The sequence below is a fragment of the Silurus aristotelis genome (genome assembly GCF_946808225.1).
Source record: "Silurus aristotelis genome assembly, chromosome: 15".
NCBI classification, from domain to species: domain Eukaryota; kingdom Metazoa; phylum Chordata; class Actinopteri; order Siluriformes; family Siluridae; genus Silurus; species Silurus aristotelis.
The window spans coordinates 9,933,556-9,957,556 of record NC_139588.1 but is presented as its reverse complement, the minus strand read 5'-3'; the positions used below and the strand labels follow the sequence as shown (position 1 = coordinate 9,957,556).

The 24,001-nt window shown below is 40.3% G+C and overlaps 1 protein-coding gene across 1 annotated transcript in view; it reads right to left on the bottom strand.

Moving 5' to 3' along the window:
• Positions 1–620: 620 nt before the first annotated feature.
• cdh2 (cadherin 2, type 1, N-cadherin (neuronal)) overlaps positions 621–24,001 on the bottom strand; it is a 46,936-nt gene continuing 23,555 nt past the window's right edge. The window contains exons 3-16 of the mRNA XM_083561950.1: positions 18,499–18,716; positions 15,994–16,134; positions 14,248–14,403; positions 12,523–12,667; positions 12,218–12,390; positions 11,904–12,041; positions 11,029–11,214; positions 10,649–10,902; positions 6,964–7,106; positions 5,896–6,129; positions 4,528–4,761; positions 4,202–4,341; positions 3,836–4,000; positions 621–2,773 (exon numbers count right to left, since the gene is read on the bottom strand). Of these exons, the coding sequence (XP_083418076.1) occupies positions 2,567–2,773; positions 3,836–4,000; positions 4,202–4,341; positions 4,528–4,761; positions 5,896–6,129; positions 6,964–7,106; positions 10,649–10,902; positions 11,029–11,214; positions 11,904–12,041; positions 12,218–12,390; positions 12,523–12,667; positions 14,248–14,403; positions 15,994–16,134; positions 18,499–18,716 (2,534 nt within the window). The 3' untranslated portion in view covers positions 621–2,566. The remainder of the gene's footprint in view (positions 2,774–3,835; positions 4,001–4,201; positions 4,342–4,527; positions 4,762–5,895; positions 6,130–6,963; positions 7,107–10,648; positions 10,903–11,028; positions 11,215–11,903; positions 12,042–12,217; positions 12,391–12,522; positions 12,668–14,247; positions 14,404–15,993; positions 16,135–18,498; positions 18,717–24,001) is intronic.

Here is a 24,001-nt window from a genome sequence, read left to right as displayed (position 1 = left end):
AGGTATGTTGAAAGCACAAGGGAAGGATGGATGCGGAAGGAGTGCTACTCATCCTGCCTGATTTATATGAGCTGCAGCATTGCGCCTGGGCCGATGCCTTTGCACGCTGTCACTCGCTCAGTCTCACACAGGCACAGGGACAGAAGGAGGCAGCACTTTGATGTTGGCACAATAATCCCAATTCCTGGAAAGGCAGAACGAGAAGAAGAGAGAGTGACAGACCAAGGACAGCTTCTAGAGGTGTGATTGGGAGCCAGAGAGAATATGTATGTGTGTGTGTATGTGTGTGTATTTTTCCACCCTATCATGAAGGACGCACAGACACACACATCCTTACGCTCACTAATTAAATAGCTACATCCACTGGCATACAATAATTTGCCTAAATGACGAGATGGACCATGAGTGGAGCCGAACAGGAATAATTATAAATAATTAGGAATATTAGATGAAAAGTGTTTTTTCGGCTCCTGGGAAACAGCTGCGCATTTTTCTCATTTATTATATGCGGGATGTTGATGCAAGATCAGCTTTGTCAGCGTGTTCACGTTCACAGAAAGTGAATGATGATGGTAATAATAATAATAAAAAGAGGAAAAAAACAAAGAGGATAGGCACAGTTTCCAAAAATTAAACCTTTATTGGCCAGATGTGCAGCGATGGGTCATAACATTAACAAGTAACAGTAAACAAGCTCACGGAACTCTTCGTAGCTGCCAATCACTCAGCAGTGGTTGATCAACTTCCTGCTGTCTGTTACCTGAGCGTGTATTGAGTGACTACACACACTGGTCCTTCAGACTAGGCCTGCTCTATGGAGTTTTCTGTTGAATATCATGTAAATGCAATGATAAAACACAAATCCATAGTCAGATCTGTAATCCGATAATAACTGGATGTTGCAATTATGAAATCAGAATTGGTTGAAACACCTGACTGCCTTTGGAATCCAAGCATTGAGAGGTGAAAGAATGGAGCTAAAACAAATCATGCTATGAATGGAAAATGGTTTGCAAGAAATGTGGCTATAATGTTTATTTTGTAAAAAAAAAGAAAGAAAAAAAAAAAGAAATCTCAAATAGTACAAGTTATAGATTTACAAAATTAACTACAGACTTGCAAATTTATTAACAAAAAAAAAATATATTTTGGCACTGCATTTAGTTGTAATTACTTCTGACAGGTAATTACCTCCATACTGCTCGGCCCTTCTGTGGCTACAGCTTGTAATCAACATACACACACACTTTTTTTAATAGAGAGACAGCAGCAGTGATTCCCACATTTTTCTCCATCTCCATCTATTACTCCAGCAGTAATCTCTGAAAACTTGCTGGAAAAATAGTCAGCCAAAGACATTGAGGAAAAAACAAAACAAATCTAATTAATTTACACCGGCAAATAACGCCTGAGGAGAGGGATTTTACATGTTCCTGGATAAAACGGTTGCCTCGCTGATGCGGCATCTCTCCAATGATAGACATGTAGACTTTTTTTTTGTGGGTAAATCAATTTAGGAAATACCTTTTTTTTTTATACTGAAAAGATAAAAACATGCAAAAAATCCTTCCGTAGTCAAATTATACATTTACATCTCTTTCATACTTGTACTTCCTTGTAGACTACATTTTAAAAAAGAACAAGGGAAAAAAAAAACTATGTACACACCATTTAATTTACAGTGAGGTTAAAAAAAAAAAGAACAGAACACCATAGGTTGACTAAGGCAGATGGAGATCGAACGAAAACAAGTTTTATTTGTGAAACAACATGTCACAATAAAAATAAAATAAAAAATAAATAAAAAGAGGAATTTATCCTAACAATAAAGTTTCCGCTACCAAACGATGATGAGGGTTTCCCCTTTTACACCGGCTGCATAAGTTAAACTGTTGGAGCAAAAGAAAAAAATGGAAAATAGTAAAAAAAGAAAGAAATGATGACAACTTGAAATCTAATTTCTAGCGTACTGTACAATGCTGTTCTCTCAGTCTCGTTTACATCTCCGGGGTGAGGTGTAATGGCGTCTAACAGCGCTATGCTGTGATGTACAAACAGAAGCATGTCGAAGCATAACCGTACTCTATAAACAGGCTCACAACAGAACTACTTCAAAACTCAGAGCCAATAAAGCCAAATGAATGGAAACCAATCAATCAAAAAAATGTACAAAAAGGCACGTAATATCCCAGTGCTTCTGTACTGTGAAATTCAAGTGTAACTGAGCGTTCGATTCAATGTCCTTCAGCCTTGTTCATTTTCAAAAAAATTTTGTTACTTTTTTTTTTTTTTTTTTTTTGGACCGGTGATCCTGCAAAACTCAGGCAACAAACTGGCCTGATCCAGAGATGGAGTCCAGATCCCATCACCTTGCGCTCTTTGGCTTCAGCACAAAGCCTGGAAAGAGCCAGTAGTGTTGCCATGGTGATCTTCCTTCCCCTCTGTCTCTTTCCTTCGTGGGGGGAAATATTCTTCGTTCTGATTTTACACACTGTCCCGTGTCCCATGTTAAAAAAGTGCCACTTTTTTCGATTGAAATATTTTTTTCCGGTAACACCTGCCTGCTTTAGTCGTCGTTTCCGCCGTACATGTCGGCGAGTTTGCGAAAACGTGGTCCCCATTCATTGAGGTAGTCGTAGTCCTGCTCGCCTCCGGAGCTGGATGAGTGCAGTGAGCTGAGTGAGCCGGCAGTGGAGCCGCTACCCTCATAATCGAACACCAGCAAAGAGTCGTACGGAGGAGCCGTGGGGTCTGTATCGGCCGCCTTTAGACCCTAAAGAAAGAAAGAACGGGAAAGAGATGCTGAGTGTTCAAAATGTTCGAAAAATTATCCTCTTACATGACAACTTAATATGAAAAATCTTCATCGTAGAGTGCCATCCGGAAATATCTCATGTGCGTGCGGCATATTGCAGAGCATTCAAGTGTCGTAGCCTTGGGAAGAAAATAAGAAAGATAGTAAAGGACAGCAGTGGTCAGAAATGAAAGGGGGGAAGTAGGATGGAAGAAGCAATAGGAAGAATGTAGAGGAAATGAAAAATAGTGAGCAGTGAAGAGGAAAGGAGAGAAGGAGATGAGGAGAGAGTCATGGAAAAGAGAACGGAGTTTTGGAGTTATGGAATTAAACCAAAAGGTGTCCTCACCCTCGGCCCTGTGACTGCATGGTGTTTTCTGATGTTCAAAACTATTACCATGTATATGAGACTACTTCATATGAATGCTATACCTAGTATTAAGACACCTACCAGTTGTTATGTGTGCTGCTTTAATGATATTCCACAAGCAGTACCCTACACACCGATCTATATTAAAAACATAGAATTACGTAGGCCTACAATCACATGCTGGCCTGCACAATATGGATTTTGTACCTGCATTGTGTGCATGTTACCAATCTAAGCATAGTGGAGAAATGAGCTCTAAAAAAACACCGCAGCACCAGGCATTTTTCTACTCATTTTAAATGGACGAGTACCTGCTTAAGTGCTGTTACTTAAGGTCATATCTGATATTTAATTCATTTCCAGTTTTAAAGATTTTCTCACTCGTCCCTACAGGGCTCCCGATACAGTTTACTGCTTGAGAGGATCTTTTTCTCTCGTTCTCACTGTGCGTTCATAAGTGTGTGTGTGTGTGTGTGTGTGTGTGTGTGTGTGTGTGTAGAACATGCTCATCCACAGACCTCTGAGGATGATACTGAATACCTAAGCCCATCTAAACTAATAGGATTGAGGTCCAATTAGCCAATCAATCACCATTAGCTCTTATCACTGGTGCCATCCAGCAGTTTATATGGCGAGACAGAACACATCCGCACAAATACACACACACAAACCTCGTGGATGAAGTCTCCAATGTCTCCGGGGTGCGGGGCAGCAGAGCGCAGTGGGTAGCTGGGCTCCGGGTGCAGCGGGCGCTCGTCCAACCGACGGATTCCAACGGGCTTCACCAGGTCGTGCTCCAGAGTGTCTGGCTGCTGCAGCTGACTCAGATCATAATCCTTAGTACACACACAAAAACACACAAACACACACACACACACACATACACATGCACAATAGTAAGGAAAGGATAAGGTGGAAACTTTCTCTACCATTATTCATATTCATATGTATGTTTATTGTTTAGAATTTGGATTAATACATGATTGTATTTTTCTGTACCATAGGAGGCTATTTTCAAAAACACTTAAGCTTCATACCTGGTCCTCCTCCCCGCCGCCTTCCTCGTCGTATTTGAGGATGTTGTCTCGCACGTCGTCCTCAGGGTCAATCAGCAGCTGCTTCGCCTGTCGCTCCTTATCTCTCCTTTTCATCCACATTACGAACATCAGCACCAGCACTACATGGCGAGCGTGTGGATAGGCAAATTCAGAGAGAGAATGCGATGCAAAAATGAGTCATGCCTAGCCTTTCGCATAAAGGGAGTCTCGCTGGTGATAAAACTCTCATTCTGTTTCTTCATTCCCTAAAGCATAAACACTTTAGACATATCGGGTTTTATATCGACGATCGGGAATAAACTCACCCAGCAGGATGATGATACAGATGAGAATGGCAATGATGGCTCCAGTACCCAAACCGGCAGCCATGATGCGCTCCATGTCCACACAGTCTCCGTGGTGATCGCACTGGCACACCTTTACACGCAGGTGTGAGGTGTTGGCCATCGGTAGGTTTCCAGAGTCGGTGATGATAATAGGGATCTCATAGATTCCGCTCTTGAGGTACCCAATTCTCAGGCTCAACTGGACATAGTCGCCTAAGTCAGGAAAAGTGACACCCATGAGTTTTATAATTTATTGGTGTATTCTTTTTACATTATTGTCATATATATATATATATCTTTTGTATTTATTCACATTAATTAAAATGTTTGTGAGGAGCGTGGTGAGAAGCGTTGCAGTCACACAGTCCCAGTTCAATTTTACTGCAATTCTATTTTATTCTAGTATTTTTTGCAAAAATGTTATTCTACTTTTTTATTCTTATCCATTCTATTTGTCTGTTTGTTCTAATTCTTATTTCACTGCATGTCACACTGGATTGATGTGGATGGGAGTGTACAGCACTGTTTTTAGGCATAGGCAAACTAGGCAGTCACCCAGGGCTCAACCAGCAGGGGCGCTCTGCCCCGCTGCTGGCCTCGCTCATTTAAATTATTAACCTGTTTTTCTGCTGAAGATTAATATACAGTATATGTTTACATCCTTAAATCCAGGCAATTTTCCAATGGTTATTAAATGTGTTTAACCTTTTTTATGGAAGGCTGCAACTGATTTGTATTGTGCGGGGGTAGAGCCATGGGTGGGGAGTGACAATGGGTGCCTAGGGTGCCAAAAAGGCTAGAAACAGCCCTGGGTGTGTATGTGAAAAAATGAAATTTGAATCTGAATATGAATTTGAATGGGAGCTCAGGTTACTGTCTGTGTGGTGTTTCGCATGAGCTACCGCTTTCTACCACTTCCCAAAAACATGCTGGGAAGTGGCTTGACTGGGCTACAGTGTAAATGAGAGTGTGAATGGGTCTATTGCTGCCTTGCACCAGGGATTGCCTTAAATAATCAGAACTACTCTGATCAAGAAAATAATCATATTGAAGATGGATGTTTTATAACATTTTTGACCAGCAAAATGTATTTTGTTTAGCTGGATTTGCATAACCATTGATTACAGGTCCCGTAATGCAAAGAAAAGAATACCTGAAGAGTAAAAATTGGTTTTGATTTTCATTTAAAATCTGTATTTTAAATCTGCATTAACATCACAGTTGTGCAGCAAGACCACAAATGTGAATCCTAGCATTTTGCTGGAATGCTGTAGTGTAAGGTCTTGCAGTTACAGTTCTGGGAAGTGTGGTAAGATGGATAATAGTGTTTCCAGTTGTGTGTCATACCATTGAGGCGGGTGAGTGTCCAGTTGCGGCGGATGTCAGCAGGTCGGTGGGCAAGCTCGAAAGCAAATGGTCCAGCATTGGGGTTCAGGTCCCCGTCCACAGCTGTTATGTTGATGCCGTTGGGCTCGGGTCTTTCACACATCTCGGTTTCTTGGGGAAAGACACGCGGCGCGTTATCGTTGATATCCAACAGGTAGATCTGCAGCGTGCCTGTTCCGCTGGCAGGAGGGATACCTGTATATAGGGGTAAACGGCGAAGATCAGAGAACAACCTGTTCTGCACCACGGCGGCTCAGTTTGTCAAAGCACGAGAACAAAAACTCTTGAACCCCTAAGCTATTGTATGAAATATTTATGACATGCGTAATCAGAAGATGTATTAGATTGTCAATCATTGACAGTAGACTCTGGCCATGAGCTATTTGGCGTCTGCAGCTTCTTCACTGAGTATTTCCAGTCACTTGGGAAGCACTTGAAGAAAAAAAAAAAAAAGAAGTGCACTAAGTGTCAGCACTCTTTACATGATCAGGCTGAATGAAGGGAGACTCGGGAGAGGAAGCTGCGCCAATGGAGTGTTACAATCCAACACCGTGAGTGGCCTACTGTGAGTGAGGCACTCTGGGACCACAGGTTAACAGAGTGTTTACAGAGATGGGATCACTACTTCGCAGAACTATGAGTGTGTTTAAATGAGTGTGTGAAAGAGGGGTCTTTTTTATTTCTTTTTACTCCGGGCTGACTCAAGGAGAATGTCAATAACAGCAGAAGAGTCTAAAAAACGTATACAGTCTTGTTCACACAAACAGGAGTATGTGTGTGTGTGTGCTAGTGTGTGGAAAAGAGAGAAAAAGATGAATGCCTTGATTCTTTGATTTAGGTCAGGAATTTTGTAGCTCTGTGTCTGAAAGTGTTGAGCTTATTTGTATATGTATGTTTATGGGTAAGCCAGTGGCTATTAGCTCATAATTGTTCCCACAGCTCAGATCAATGGAGTTACTCATCCACTGTGTAACCTGCAATGGATTGAAACCGAGTTGCAACCCACCCACTCACCCACACACTACTCACCATTATCAGAGGCCATAAAGGTAGCGTTGTAGAGGTTGTTCCTGACGTACGGGGATTCACGATCAAGTAGGGCGATGGTGGAGATTCGTCCGTTATTAGGGTCGATTTCCAGCCAGTTAGCTGGGTCAAACAGTTTCGAGTACCTTCAAAAGGGAAACACATTACACACTGTTGTGTTCAAATATCATTGAAAAATGACTACTCAATTAAAATACAATCTACCGTACATTCATGATAGTGTGTTTGTGTGTACTGATACAAAATCATAATGCACAAATCTGAAAGTTTTTATTACCTGGAAACCTAAGTGACATGGCGAAAATGTGGCAGCAAACATAATGTAATACCGTATGGAGCGCTAGAACCGAAATGCTTCGCACCACGTAAATCTGCTTCTCCTAGGTTGGATTTGTTCACCTCTTTATTTGCATATGATTTGTGTTGCTGCCTGATGCCACACCACAAGAATCTGCTCATGCACAAGAGCTTCCTAATTCCATACAATTTTCCGTGTACATTATGTCTAAGGCCCCAGCTGTTTTTTTTTTTTTTATTAAAAATTGGTCTGTACAAACAAAAATGCTAAAACATTTAGAAAATGTTCCCAAGCAGGCCAGGCAATGGAGATGGAGATAGTAACCTCTATCCTAAAGAGTAGCACTGTAACAAAAACAGGAGAAAACACCACAAGCCAAAGACAAAATAATCATTTTTGCGGTATACAGTGAGGAAAATAAGTATTTGAACACCCTGCTATTTTGCAAGTTCTCCCACTTAGAAATTATGGAGGGGTCTGAAATTGTCATCGTAGGTGCATGTCCACTGTGAGAGACATAATCTAAAAAAAAAATCCAGAAATCACAAGGTATGATTTTTAAACTATTTATTTGTATGATACAGCTGCAAATAAGTATTTGAACACCTGTCTATCAGCTAGAATTCTGACCCTCAAAGACCTGTTAGTCTGCCTTTAAAATGTCCACCTCCACTACATTTATTATCCTAAATTAGATGCACCTGTTTGAGGTCGTTAGCTGCATGAAGACACCTGTCCACCCCATACAATCAGTAAGAATCCAACTACTAACATGGCAAAGACCAAAGAGCTGTCCAAAGACACTAGAGACCAAATTGTACACCTCCACAAGGCTGGAAAGGGCTACAGGGAAATTGCCATGCAGCTTGGTGAAAAAAGGTCCACTGTTGGAGCAATCATTAGAAAATGGAAGAAGCTAAACATGACTGTCAATCTCCCTCGGACTGGGGCTCCATGCAAGATCTCATCTCGTAGGGTCTCAATGATCCTAAGGAAGGTGAGAAATCAGCCCAGAACTACAGTGAAGGAGCTGGTCAATGACCTGAAATGAGCTGGGACCACCGTTTCCAAGGTAACTGTTGGTAATACACTAAGACGTCATGGTTTGAAATCATGCATGGCACGGAAGGTTCCCCTGCCTAAACCAGCACATGTCCAGGCACGTCTTAAGTTTGCCAATGACCATTTGGATGATCCAGAGGAGTCATGGGAGAAAGTCATGTGGTCAGATGAGACTAAAATAGAACTTCTGGGTCATAATTCCACTAAACGTGTTTGGAGGAAGAAGAATGATGAGTACCATCCCAAGAACACCATCCCTACTGTGAAGCATGGGGGTGGTAGCATCATGCTTTGGGGGTGTTTTTCTGCACATGGGACAGGGCGACTGCACTGTATTAAGGAGAGGATGACCAGGGCCATGTATTGCGAGATTTTGGGGAACAACCTCTTTCCCTCAGTTAGAGCATTGAAGATGGGTCGAGGCTGGGTCTTTCAACATGACAATGACCCGAAGCACACAGCCAGGATAACCAAGGAGTGGCCCTGTAAGAAGCATATCAAGGTTCTGGCGTGGCCTAGCCAGTCTCCAGACCTAAACCCAATAGAGAATCTTTGGAGGGAGCTCAAACTCCGTGTTTCTCAGCGACAGGCCAGAAACCTGACTGATCAAGAAAAGATCTGTGTGGAGGAGTGGGCCAAAATCCCTCCTGCAGTGTGTGCAAACCTGGTGAAAAACTACAGGAAACGTTTGACCTCTGTAATTGCAAACAAAGGCTCCTGTACCAAATATTAACATTGACTTTCTCAGGTGTTCAAATACTTATTTGCAGCTGTATCATACAAATAAATAGTTAAAAAATCATACATTGTGATTTCTGGATTTTTTTTTTTAGATTATGTCTCTCACAGTGGACATGCACCTACGATGACAATTTCAGACCCCTCCATGATTTCTAAGTGGGAGAACTTGCAAAATAGCAGGGTGTTCAAATACTTATTTTCCTCACTGTATATATATATATATATATATATATATATATATATATATATATATATATATATATATATATATATATATAAAACGCAGGTGCAAAATAAACTCTCATGTCAAATAAGAATCCTAGTAAAACCTTATTAAACCAAGGCTGCAAAATGTAATATCAGAACTGTAAAGCCAGAACATTACCACCCACTGGATTTGAGTGTGGAAACCCTAACGGCAAAAAAAACACCCTTTCTAAAATTCACAGATTCACAGAATAGGGACTTTATTTTAGTCTGAAAAATTTATTGCTGTCATAGCATTGAAAATGAGGCCTAAGGTGCATCGGGTTGGCTGATGAGAATAAAACTGAAAGATTCTGAAACTGGTAAATCTTGGAGTAAAACATATCTCATAGTTTTAGTGGCACCTTCAAATCTTCAGACCTCTGAAGCTGAGGCTGCCTATAAGTGAGCGAGTGTGTGGGTGCTTGTTTATGTGGAAAATAGTGTCTATCTCCGCCTGACACTCACATTCTGTACGTGTCTGTCATGCTGCAGTTATTTATAGGGCTGTAATGAATCCTTGAATAATTTGATTACAGAAATTCAATTTCGTTTAGCTTCGTTTAGTTAATTTAACTAAACATGGAGCACTGTGTTTTCCACGGACCATTATTACTAACGCACCACCCGCTAAATTCTGGCGCACTCTAGACAGGTAACATAGAAGAAGCTGTAGAATGGAAAAATGGAGTAACGGGGGAAAAAAGCGAGGGGTGAGGATAAGATTTAGGCCAAAGAAAACACCAGAAAGTTTCCAAAGTTTGGGATAATTTCAAAACTAAAACATAAAGAAAACACTATACAGTGCGGGTACCGTTTTTAAAGTCATTTGAAAATGATTTTTTTATATTTTAATTTATATACTGTGTTCAAAATGTCCCTCCACAGTGGCCGTGTAGAGCAGGAAGTGGAGCACATTTTTAAACCTTACATTTTAATACCATTTACATTTTAAGCAGCATTTTCAGAGACAAGAATACCACATCACGATACTGTGCAAGATTAATAAATAATTACAAGTGAGAATAATTATGAGTTTCATTAAACGAATAGTTTTCCATAACCTACTTTATGTGCCCACTGTGGAGGGTCTTTTTGAACTCACTGTGTTTGTATTTTTATGTAATAGGGCAATTAAATGCACTGAATGGGTTTAGTTTCACTGATATTCTTGCATGCAATTTAAGCAAAAAAAAAAAAAATTCTTAAAAGAAAACCAAATTGCACGTACTAAAATAATCGATAGCAGCAGCCCAATTTATTTATGTAATTTTGTTTTAATCATTAAATAGATGTATGTCTGTGTGTATGTGCTTCTACCCGATACTCTGCTGCATGTGTCTGTCAGGATCGTGAGCTATAAACGTGGTGAGCATCGACCCCGCAGGAAGTCCCTCGTCCAGTTTGATCTGCTTGGGATTGGGCTCAAAGTTGGGACTCTCGTTTACATCGATGATGCGTATGGAAATGGTGGCTGTCGACTGACGAGTGCGGTGGATCCCTCCCGCCAGCGGCACTTCATTCTCGGCTACCACAGTTAACAAATAGGAACGGTTCATCTCATAGTCTACGGGCTGAGAAAAAAAAACCGCGACAAAACATGTCCAGTTATACAGTGGAATTAAATATTTGGCCCGCCCCTTTATGATAAGAGGGCATGTGTGAAACCGTTTTGGACAAACAAATTGTGTAGGACTGACCTTAACCACCGTGACCAGGCCCTCGTTGGTGGTGGGGTCGGTGGGAATTGAGAAACGTCCTGTCGGATCTCCGGATGTGATGCGGTACACCGCGTTCCAGGCTGGCGTGCCTGGCTTGTCTTTATCTGTCACTGTCAGATTGGACACGATCACATTCACACGGTTCTCAGGCACGTCTCCGTAGAACTAAAGTGAGAATAAACAGTGATTAATCATCGTTTACATGGAATTAAGAAGTAAGTACTCTCACACCCTATACCCTGTGTTAACAAGTGTTACCGACTTGCTTCACAGTAACATCATCGTTGTTAACATGATCATCTGAGATCATCCATTATATCTCCTACATGTTGTGTAGATCTGCATGGAAAATATCTCTTACGGTAAACTAAAAACCAGACCAGAACTCCACCCTTTCTACAAACTGAAACAACTGCCAGTATTAACTTCTTAATCTGACAGCATTTCCCTAAAGACTAGCATTGCCGACAGCTGCTATGCTAGAAGAAAATGGACATGCCAGGACATATTTAGAAAATCAAATGTTATATTATTGTCCCTAAAAACTGTAATTCAGCAGTAAGTGTGTCACTTGGAAGTTGTGGGAAGGGTACTCCCTCAAGTTTTCATGGCAATATATGTGCATTCAGTAAATTTTTTAACAGGGTTGACAAAGTCCTGGGTTTTGGCTTTGGGTACACAAAAGAACCTGAGATGTGGAAGATTTTGCGTGGTGAAGCATCAACGTATACAAAAATCTAATTTTTTGTCACAATGATGTGGAACTGAAACAAAAGCCAAAATACTTATTCTTCTGAATAAACAGAAAAGTAGTTTCTGGTGTTCTCACATTGTACATATACACTGTAACTCACTGTGTCTCTGGTGAACTCTGGTGCATTGTCATTGACGTCAAGCAGGCGGATCACAGCAGTTGCGGTGTTGGACAGGCCATATGTCGGATTTCCTTCCATATCAGTGGCCTGGATGATTAGAGTGTACTGAGACACTTTCTACTCGAAAACACACACAGTGAGAAAAAGGGATACGAAGAATAAAGACAGTGAAGAATAAGATCACAGAAAGTTGACATTGAAACACACACACACACACACACACACACACACACACACACACACACACACACACACACACACACACACACACACACACACACACAGATGCCCACCTCTCTATCCAGTCCTGCAGCTACAGTGATGATTTTGCCTGTCTTGTTATTGATGGTGAACATGTTGGTGGAGGGAGTCTCAGGACTCTGAGAGAGGATCTTGTATCTCAGCATGCCATTGGCCGTGTTGGGGTCGTCCTTATCTTGAGATGTGACAGTCATCACAAACGTGCCTGCATGCGACAGAGGCAAACAGTGATTTGGTTGTAATTCATACAACAACTTCCATATGTCATAACCTTTATACTGAAATTATATGTGTGAGGACTGTGGAGTAAAGTGCGTGTGTTTGTGTGTCCAACTACCTGGCTTTGCGCCCTCGTCCACAGTGCCATTCCAGATCTGATGGGAGAACTCTGGTCTGTTGTCGTTCATGTCGATTACATTGATGACAATGTCAATGGGATTCTCCATCTGATTGCCGTTAATGTCCACAGCATGGGCACGCAGCTGAAGCAACACACAAACATATCATTAGGTCAAACTTCTGGACATCTGAGCAATGAGAACAGGAAGATGCTGCACAAACCATCATGAAGCCTGCACTTTATATCCAGTCAGAGGTGATGTGAACCAAAAGCCTCACTCTGTGCTAATACAGAAACAGTAGCTCACACTGCCATGTGATATAATATAATATAAAAATAAACAATAATTAGAAAAAAATAAATAAATACCTTGATAATAGACCGTAATAATTAGGCTACATTATATGAATATGTATTCATAAACTCTTCTTATTACCCAAGGTTTGTGTCACGTAAGAGGAATTGCACATTAAATGAAACACATTAAATAAAAAATATTGCAGATGAATTAAATAGCAGGAGACGTTTCATTAAACATTAAAGCTAACTGGCTGCAGTTCGGTTCCAAAAACAGGGCTAGGACCAGGCTATTTATTTGACTGAAGATGTGGCAAGCCCTCCTTCCTGTCCATTTTCATTAGGTGCAGCACTTAACCAATTACAAATGTTTCTGCCCTCATGTTTGCTCCGATTAGCTGCTGAAGCCAGTGAACAAAGACAACTGCCAGGTCTGAATTGGTTTCCCTTTTTTTTTTTTTTTTTTGCATCCCATAATGCACTTTTTGAAGTGCAGCTATTTTGTAGTGTTGTCTTAATTCTCAGTGGATAATGAACTGGTATATCCCATAATACACTATCAATCATGTGTACAACCAAAGTACAGTAATGGAGCAGTGCTTGGTGCACTATGATTACTCGTTGCTTGTTGGGATGGATAATGGACAATCTCATATGAAAATATAAGTAAGACCTGGTCAAAGAAAGGCCCAGAGATACAGGTCTTCTTTATCCCTGGCCTTTACTATGCTCCACAGTGAATAATCTACATATTGTGTTAGATAATGTTATGTAAGATAATGTTAATGGTAAGGGCATGCAAAGATTTTTGCTCATAATGTGGAGATTGTAAATGCAGTGTCCTCATTTGGACAAGTCATATGTGTGACTGTGTGTGTGTGTGTGTGTGTGTGTGTGTGTGTGTGTGTGTGTGTGTGTTAGGATAAGCTCTTCTTTATAAACTAAAAAAAAAAAAAAAGAAATCTGCCTACTCCCCTTTTTTCTCTAAGAGTGGATTAAACAGAGGTCAAAAGTTGCATTCTCTGGTTGCCATGGTAACCAAGATAAGGAGTTTAATGGGAGTATTAGTGTCTCCTCTGTGGAATGCAGGATTGTGGGATGAGGACACACACATAACACACATACAGGGAGCTGCATGCCCTCTAAAACGGATGAACGCCCCACTCAGAAGTGTACACAAACACAACCCTCACCTTAATCACAGCAACTAAAAACAAATCTTTTGCCACAAACTGCAGACCAGACAAATGTCCCTACAAGGTCTGAACTGTCAGATATTTCTGGATTTGATAAATGTGTTTTTAAAATAATCAAAATCATGCTCTCTGAACACACACACATGCACACACACACACACACACACACACACACACACACACACACACACACACACACACACACACACACACACACACACACACTTACATGGAAGTTGGAGATCTGTTCTCGGTCCAGAGGCTTAGTGACAGACAGCTGTCCTGTGATGGGGTCGATAATGAAGAGGCCGGTAGGAGTCTGATCGGCTCCTGGTCCTGTCACACTGTAGCGCAGTGTGTTAATCTTATCTCTGTCTGAGCGGATCTGAAAAACAAACGGTCTGCTTGTTTGCTTTGCTAAATTTTATGGTCCATTTTTAACACATATAAGCATTAAATTACTGTGTCTGTTTGTGTGTGTGTGTGTGTGTGTCTGTATTTTGAAAATAATAGTTTTTACTGTTGCAGGAAATCACATTTTATATCATATGCAAAACTAGAACTTTCAGATCCTTTTTGATAAACTAGTTCGGTACAATTTACTTACAGCAAAGACAAAGGAACATTTGTTATATTAGAATACACTGTGATAGTATTATACCTCGCAATACATACAACACAAAGGTCTAATACTGTTGTAATGATCAACAAATCATGCACTATATGGACAAATGTATGTGACCATTCTGTTCGACCATCGTACTCATATATGCTTGTTAAACTGCTTGTTAAGCCATGGCCAATAATAAGGAGTTGTTCTCTCTTTGCTGTTCTAATATCCTTAAATTTTCTGGAAAGGCTTTCCACTAAATTCAGAAGTGTGGATTTGGAGGATTTGTGATCATTCAGCTACGAGCGATTTCAAGAGATCAGGTACTGATGTTGGGTGAGGAGACTTAGGGTTCATCCTAAAAGATATTTCTTGAAGGCCACTGGAGTTCTTCCTCTTTAACCTTGGCAAAACATCTCTTCATGGAGCTCTGTCCACAGGGGCATTGACATGCTGGAACAGGTCTGGGTAGCTTAGTTCCAGTAAAGGGAAAAGATGTTCTAGACAACTGTGTGCTCTCACATTGTGTGTGATAACAGTTTGGTAAAAGTCTTCCTGTATAATTCTGCATTATTGTGATAATGATTATAGAAGTTATTATTATTATTATTATTATTATTATCGCTACCTAGTTTCTTTCATTTCTATTGAATTTATAGTTATTTTTAAAGTAGAGTACAGTCAACCCCCCCCGATAATTCGCGTTTCAGAACTTGTGGCTCGGAAAATTTAAAAAACTAAAAGCAAGTTGCAGATTATTTTTAAATTTGCAGGAATCCGCCGCGGATGAATGTTCAGGAACGTTAGGAATAACATTTTAAACTGTTACATTTTAAACATTTGAAATTTGATAAAAAAATGTAACACATTGTTGTATTAAAGTGACATAAGTGACATGTCTAGATGAACTGACTAAGGTACATATACTGTTTGGGGTTGCGTCTAAGATTTTCGGATTTTCTGAATTTTCCGGGGGGTCTTAGAACGTGAGTTCCGGGGACCACTGTAATGTTAAAAAAAGTATAAAGAAAAAACAACAGAAAAAGCACAATCAGCAACTATTCAAAATTGCATGATCATATATTAGAGAACAATCTTAATACCTAGAGGTATTAAGCTAACTAATATAAAGCCAATATCAGTATCAGGTATTAGTCAGTGAGATGATACAAATTAAGAAAGCTAAATGCTGTGCATGGCAGCAGATTAGAAACCTATACGTTAACAATAGGAGGAAGTCTCACAGTCAGTAATAAAAGAGCCGCTCATGAAGACATTCTACTGTTTGTGCAAAGATTTATGTGCATGCTTCTGTTTTTCTGTGAGTGTGTGTGTGTGTGTGTGTGTGTGCATGTGTGCACTAACTTTGACAAGCTCCTCTGGGAACTGTCCTCGGGAGTTTTCAGGGACATTAATGGGAGGAATGACCCAGTCTCTCTTCACGCGACTCACGCTCCCGTCACCCCCGACAACAATGCTGCGCCATGGAAACACGATCTCAGGCATCTGCGAACACGAAGAACATGGTTAGATGCTGATATACACCCCTGGGTACTGCATTCTCTGGTCTCTTTCTCTTATTTTGTCACCCTAACACACACACAAACACTGCAGGGCATTTATCTCTAGGTCTGTGGACCTACATTTTACAGCATAAATTCTACTCTTTATAATATGGTCATAAATATTATTGAGTAAAATAACTAACCTACAGCATTATTGAAAGTGTCTATATTCAGCATGTGTGTGAAAGTGTGACATGTATAGGTGTGTAAGCACTGGTATAGGTAAAGTTATTATTGTAATAATCTACTTACAGAGAAAACACTGTTAGAAAGATTAATTTTTTTGTAATGCATTCATTCTGTAGAGCTGACAGTTCAGGCTTTTTATTGTGTGTGTGTCTGTATGTGTGAGAGATTCAAGGCCAGACACACTAGAGTGGATGTTTGACTAAAATGGCACAATTGCAGTCAGGTGTATGATGGCAGCAGAATAAAAAGGCCCTTTAGGCACTAAGCGGTTATTAAGGTAGGAACACAGGCACACACCGAGCATGCTTAACATTTCTTTGGCACATTGTGTGCATGTCACGTTTTCCTGTCCTTACAAACCGAAATATCCTTATGTTGATAGGAATATGCAATGAGCATGGGCTTGTGGGTGAATTTGGCTTGTCTCTATGAAGTGAGGTTAGGATTCACCCTTAAATATCTGAAAAGGGTTCCAATTTTGGTACTGCACATGACCATATGTGTGCTTTGAACATCCCATTCCACATTTAGAAACCATCACACTCATATAATAACCTCCAATCTTCTTGTGTTCAGCCACAAGGGTGTTAGTAAAGTCAGGTATTGATGTAGTGTGTGGAGGCCTGGGGTGCAGTCAGTGTTCCAATTCATAGCAAAGTTGTTTGATTGAGTTGGTTGAGGTCAGAGCTAAATAGCAGGCCATTCAAGATCTTCCACTACAAACTATATAAACCATATCTTCATCGGGCCCCCTTTGTGCACAGGGGCATTGTCATGCTGTAACAGGTTTGGGCATTAAAGGGAATATGTAATGCTAAAGCATCCAAAGACCTTATAGAGTATGTCAGTGGAAGGACCTCACAAGGTAAGTAAAAGTACTAAATGTTTGTGTGTGTGTGTGTGTGTGTGTGTGTGTGTGTGTGTGTGTGTGTGTGTGTGTGTGTGTGTGTGTGTGTGTGTGTGTGTGTGCGCCGGCATTTTATTTCTATTCAGTTTCGATTGAAAGTCCCTCTTGACACCATCGCTCTCCCTCGATCTGGTTAAATATTGATGGTATAGGCAGTGGAGTCGTGTGGGCAGAAGAGTGCTGGCAGAAAGGCAGACTCTCTGTCTCTTTTGCTCTCTGTCTCTGTCTCCTGTCTCTGGCTGATGTAGATATGACTCGGGTGATGAGGCAGGCCATTACAATTACAAAGAGTGGACCAACAATATTATCAACAGCAGCAACGTGAAGATCAAAAACAGGCTTGCAGCATTCTCATTCTCTCACTCTCTACAAATGCACATACTCTATTTCTGTTGCTCTCTCTCACCTATTATCTCTCCTGCATCCCCCCCTTCAATCCATCTTTCCAAACGCCCACTTGCTCTTTCTTACTGTTATCTGCTGCAACCCACCTTCTCTCCCTGTCCCAGCTCATTTTCTGACCATCTCCGCCAAACAGCCACCATTAGGCTTGCTCTTTTTCTGTCTTTTTTTCGCTCTCTCTTTTCTCTATCACTGCCACCTTCTATCCTTTCCCCATCTCTCCTTCTGCCAGTGTTATGTGCACAGAAGCATTCTTCTCACTTTTTAAGCACATGATGGCCCTGAGTGAGTATGTAATACTGTTGGTCTCTAGCTGAGAGAGCAGATCTCCTCTACCACATCCCCCTCCACTGCTTCGACCACAATTAGCACAGTTAAGATTAAATTAGAGCCCTATTCTCAGGGTGCTAGGGCACCGCTAACGTTTTACTGTACATTAAATGTCAATGAAATTGCATTGTGGGTGTGCTGTAAATGAAACACTGCATGAATACATTTTTCTTTTTTTTTATTTCCTCATTTCCATTTTATATGTTTGCATATTATTCTGGATCCGGCCTAAAATATTTTATATCGACTTTTACACTTCGGAAAACACCCCGAAATCAATACAAGATACAAGGGCTTTTGTTTGCATTATGAATAGTTAAAATGATGTTTCTCTAATTTTAAGGAGAGGAAGTTCAAATTCTCATTTAACATATAGTTTGGAGATTTTACCAGGCTATATCTTTTAATCTATTTATAATCGAAATATGTAACATGACTAAGAATGTGTGGAAAATTGCAATATAACCTCAGACTTACCTGTTTAGGTGTGTCCGGTAATGTAAAGGTGACTTGAGTTAGCCACACCTCCTGTGTCTCCTTATTTTTTGCACTGATCTCTAGGCTCCATCCCTTCTTTTCGGAAACGCGAAGAGTTCTTGCGGCGTACACCGTGCCGTCTTTTCCTATCCGAAAATCCTCCGGATAACTGCTTTCAAAGTGCAGACTGGAACTTCGGCCACAGTCTGTGAAGCTTACTGTGGACAGGAAAAAGGAGAAAGGGTTAGTGGATGGGAGTGGAAGCTACATGGGATAGCATGCTTTTTCCTTAAAACAACAAGCATCTTAAAATAAGATACACAAGCATAAAACAAAATTACATCCTCACTAGACCATGAGGGAATTGTGGCTTCATTTGAGAGGAGCGGACATAGTGGAAGAAAGTGGGGAACGTGCATAGTGAGACAGAAATGGGTGGGTGAGAATGGGAGGGAGGAAGGGATGCAGGGAAACACACTTGAGTTGAAAAAAAGAAGGGGAAAAAAAGAATATTTGGTACCCTAACACTATGCTGCATTATTTATGCCGAGGCTTACACCTGCAGGCATCCAGGTGTGCTCGACAAACAAATAGACAAAGAAACAGAGGTGGCACGAGAAAGAGCAAGAAAGAAGATAGAAAGAAAGGAGGAGCGGGGTGTAGGATAGAGACTACGCTACAAGACCAGAGGGAATCGCATTAGAAATACACAAAGAACAAATAAATGGCTGCGCATTCACTCATTATACTGCTATTAAAGGCGAAACAATTACACAGTTAGCGGTGGGAGAGATGGAGTGGGAGTGTGCATCATTTGTTGAATGCGCGTATTGACTCGGCTCCTGCTTTTGCATCTTCTGCTCTCTCCAAATTCTAGGCCTCATTATTAGAGCTCGTTGAAGCAAGCGAATGAATTAGTGTGCCACGCTGCCATTGGATGTGGAGTGTGATTATTGACCAGTAGCTATTTACATTGATCAGTCTCATCATTCTCTTGACAGAGCACACGCCAATACGCGAATGCTTCTTTTTCAAAAGAACACTGCAGGACACAGGTAATAAATAATGCCTTCCCTTTTTGTTTGTCTTCACACACATATATTCACACATAATGCTGCACTGCAAATGCTGTACTTCTATATTACGCTGTATAATCCATGCCATGTTCACAAACGATGCTTTGCAGTAGTTTGTACTACCTAAGTTCAGAATTGCTAACTGCATGGGTCTGCTTTCTGTCAGTTAAATTCCCCCTTAGTATGCAGTTTCCTCTGAATTACCTCAGACAACCCATGTAAACCTTGTGCTCATTCATCCACAAGGGCGTTAGAAAAATCAGGTACTGATGTAGGTGAGGTGAGGAGGCCTGGGGTGCAGTCAGTGTTCCAATTCATCCCAAAGGTGTTCAGCAGGATTGAGGTCAGAGCTCTATAGCAGGCCACTCAAGATCTTCCTCTCAAAACCATGTAAACTATATCTTTATAGAGCTGGCTATGTGCACAGGTGGAAATTGTCATGCTGGAACAGATTTGGGTCTCCTAGTTCAAGTGAAGGTGAAATGTAATGCTAACCCATCCAAAGACATTCTATACAATGCCTCCAACTTTGTGGTAACAGTTTTTGGGAAGAACCACATTTGGTTCAGCTGTCCCAATACCATTGTCCATACAGTGTATCTCAAAGGCTAAGCTAAAAAAAAATAATGTGAAAGAAAAAGGATTTGACAGTAAAACTGTCCAAAATATTCCAGCATCTATCTATAATGGCACAATTAACAAAAACAACAGGCTAATTCTTAAATGATTTCTTTTTTTGCTAATTACATTTTAGTCCTCATTTGTGCTCTTTAAGTGTTTTGGAAATATAAAAATATTACAGATTTGGATTTGCTTCCTGAAATCAGCAAATTGAATAAAATAATACTAGACTACAAGTCTATTTAGCTGTTGCTAAATAGTTGTTGGTTAGCATTAGGTTGTTCCCAGAAGAAATTAATTAGCTAAAGTAGAGAGAATGTTTTTTCTCTCATGAAGCATTTAAAAGAAAGCATTGCACAATATAGCCGTGTTCTTTAAGTATATTGCTGCTTTTATTCATTTTCATCACAGCTTTTAGTAAAAATCACATGCCTATCCTTTAAAGACAATTATTTTTGCATGGGGTTTTAATGTAGATAGTTGATGTAGGATGCTATTTCAAACCGTTTTGTAGCTTCCAAGTGTGTCCATTAAATTTCTTTATCGTTCTCTGTTGTTCTTCAGCAGAGTAAGCATGAGTCCTCAGGTAAGCTCTACTCTGTCTCAGTTGTGCAAGTTTTTGTTTTTATGTGCGTATGGGCATATGCGTGTACTAATTAGTCTACTAATTAAGAACACATGTTGGAAATATTCCACTTACACACTCAGATTAATCAACAGTTATTATACGAAGACCTTTAAGGATAATAAACTAGGCCCCCCCCAAAAAAAAAAATCAGTTAGCGTAATGTGCCACTCCAAGCAATGAGTGCTCATTAGTGATTATTAGATAAAGATTTGCTGCAGGCGATGAGTAGGGGATTGTGTTTATTAGATTGTGAATACATTGTTCTCTCTCCATGCTACCGGACCAGAATGATTTTTGTAAACTGTTATTTGTGCTGGGCCGCCTCTGACGAACACAAAGGCTCCTGTCATTTCCATCACCTCAGGCACTGTCTTTACACGCCTGAGATTCATAAAGCAAATGGGCCTGATGTTCGGTGATATCCTCAGCCCCTGGTGGCTCTGTTGCCCAGGTAGCGTCTGAGAAGTGTGTGTATGTGTGTGTTGGTCGAGTGGAGGGTTTAATTTGATGGCTGCAACGATTTGCCCTGTAGCGTGTCTCCTTGTGCAGTTTTCATGGAGAGAGATCTCGGTGTGTGTGTGTGTGTGTGTGTGTGTGTGTGTGTGTGTGTGTGTGTGTGTGTGTGTTTGTGTGGCGTATGTGTGTGCTAAGTTCTGCTCCAATAGAGATAACCATGAGTCGCCTTCTGCACTAACGTCTATCTTCCCAGACTCCCTCTTGCTTACTCTCTCTCTCACACACACACACACACACACACACACACACTGAGATGGACACACTGCTGTTTATCGGCATGCTGATCACCCTGCATGATGAGCAAATGGTCTGAATGAGGTGAAAATAAACAGACAGAATGGAACCAAACTTAATTACATGGTTTAGCAGCTTAATAACGGCGGGTTTTATATGCACCTGCAGTCAGAATGGGTGCCGAGGTAGGAGGGAGACAGAGAAAGAGAAAGTGAGAGAGAGGGAGAGAGAGAGAGAGCGAGAGAGAGAGACAGACAGGGGCACACCTCTTCCACTAACTAAGGTGTCAATGCAGGTTTAAAAAAGCAGCACACCTTTTTAAAAGACAGCTTGCAGATACACTGATTTAAAAATGGAAATGCAGTCAAATGTGTGAGTTTCCTTATCCGATAAGGCACTTTTTGCCTTTAGATTGAATTTAGAGTGAAACTGTTTTAGTATGTCTCTCTTGTACAGCATTTAAATCCTGAATAGCATGTATATCATTTAGCATTACACTATTACATTGCAATTGCCATTAAAAAACATTTCTTGGGATTTTAGTTGTCACTGATTTTTTTTGTCTGATTTCAATAACAACCTTTAAAACATGTTCGTGTTTGTCATTAGGGCTTACTATTTTAGGTTCGCTACCATTTTGTAAATATTACACTGATTCCAAGGATGATTTCTTGACAAGTTTCTGAGAAAGGTCTAACCCACATGCACTCCCTGCCTATACTGATGTCACATCTATGCAAATCCTTTCTCTAGACAGAAGATGTGCACAGGAAGTATTTGAATGCATTGGTTTGTAATATTTGTGTATTGCGTCACATAAATTTATGACCTTAATACAAACCTGTGATTTACCTCACAGCCAACACTATTGTCTTAAAATGTATAGAACATTATAGAATAATTTGAGACATTAGCTGTTTTGTGGTCTTAATGAAGGTACTAATAATGATGTAGGTTAGCTGAGAAAATCCACCATTCATGTTTTCAGAGGCGAATTAATATTTACAACAAAAAATAACATCCTCTGCATGGTGAAAAAGGGCAGAATGGTTCTAGATTAAGGGCAATGTGTGCTAAAGGTGGAAAAGAAGGAGAACATTTGTATGAAGTGATTTTTTTTTTTTTTTTGTAAAGCTACTTATCGTGCAAAATTTAAAACAGAAATAAAATGTTGAAAAGTTGCCACTTGAGAGCAAACTGTTTACAATCCACAGCTAGGGGAATCACAACTAACACGAGTATTATAAACACAACTGACAACCTTTGCTTCAACCAATGCTCAAATGAGGACACACAAACACACACACACACACACACACACACACAAACACACACACACACACACACACACATACACACACACACACACACACACACACACACATTGCAGGAAGGGCTGATTTGTTAAGTGATTTGACGAGTAGGTCTTCACTGCTTGCTGATGAGAATAGCTGATGAAGAAACACTAAGGCTGCTCATATTAGCATTAAGCGTTAACTCAGTGTGACAATCAGTTCTCGCTTTCTTTATCTCTTTAAAGCTTCAAAACGCTCCAGAACGCTGCCCTGGGCCACAGAATAAAGATATAAAGCACTTCCATCTGCTATATATTTACAATTCTATTATACTTGTAAAGCAATTGGAACATAAGCTAGCATCACACTGCCTATTTTAAATGATGATGTTTTCACGAGGCACCAACGCAAACTTGTCTGTTTGCCGTTAAAGCTGATTCAAGCTTAATAGCCCTAAACTAATAACCTGAACTCTGCAACCTGGCAAGATGGAAATGGAAACAAATATGGGAAGAGAAAACAGTAATGGCATACTGTGATGCTGTGATCTGGTTTATTTCTTTAATACGGTTCCTCATACGAACATAATCCTAGCGCTGTAACACCGCTGTGTCTCAGATCATTAGGCTAACGCAGTGAAAATATGGTATTACAGTGAATTGCATTATATTGGAATCTTGTCATTTTGTACACATGTTTCACATAATGACACTTTGGGTAGCCCATTCATGATTTGTTCTGCTGTTTAGCTGCTTGTATAATAACAGCAGATCATTTACTCAATTTATATTGCAAGCCTCAATCTGACCAGTGGAACATACTTCAGTGGAAAATGTTGCTGTATGATAAACAAGTAAACATCTTATAGATGATGTCAATTATGTCATATAACTTGGAACAACATAGATACCATGAAAATAAAAAAAAAACACAGTGTGCATATAATTACAGGTTTGTTGAAACCATAACATTACACATGTATTTGCTTGTTAAACGTCCTATTCCGGATTTAAACGGGAAAGCCGGAAGAAAGTTTGAACATTTTGGAGAAGTTGCACATAGGTGTTTGACTGACAGGTAACCAGAAATTTAAGGTCTTCAATATTTCTAATGGGAATTAGATTTAGCCATAT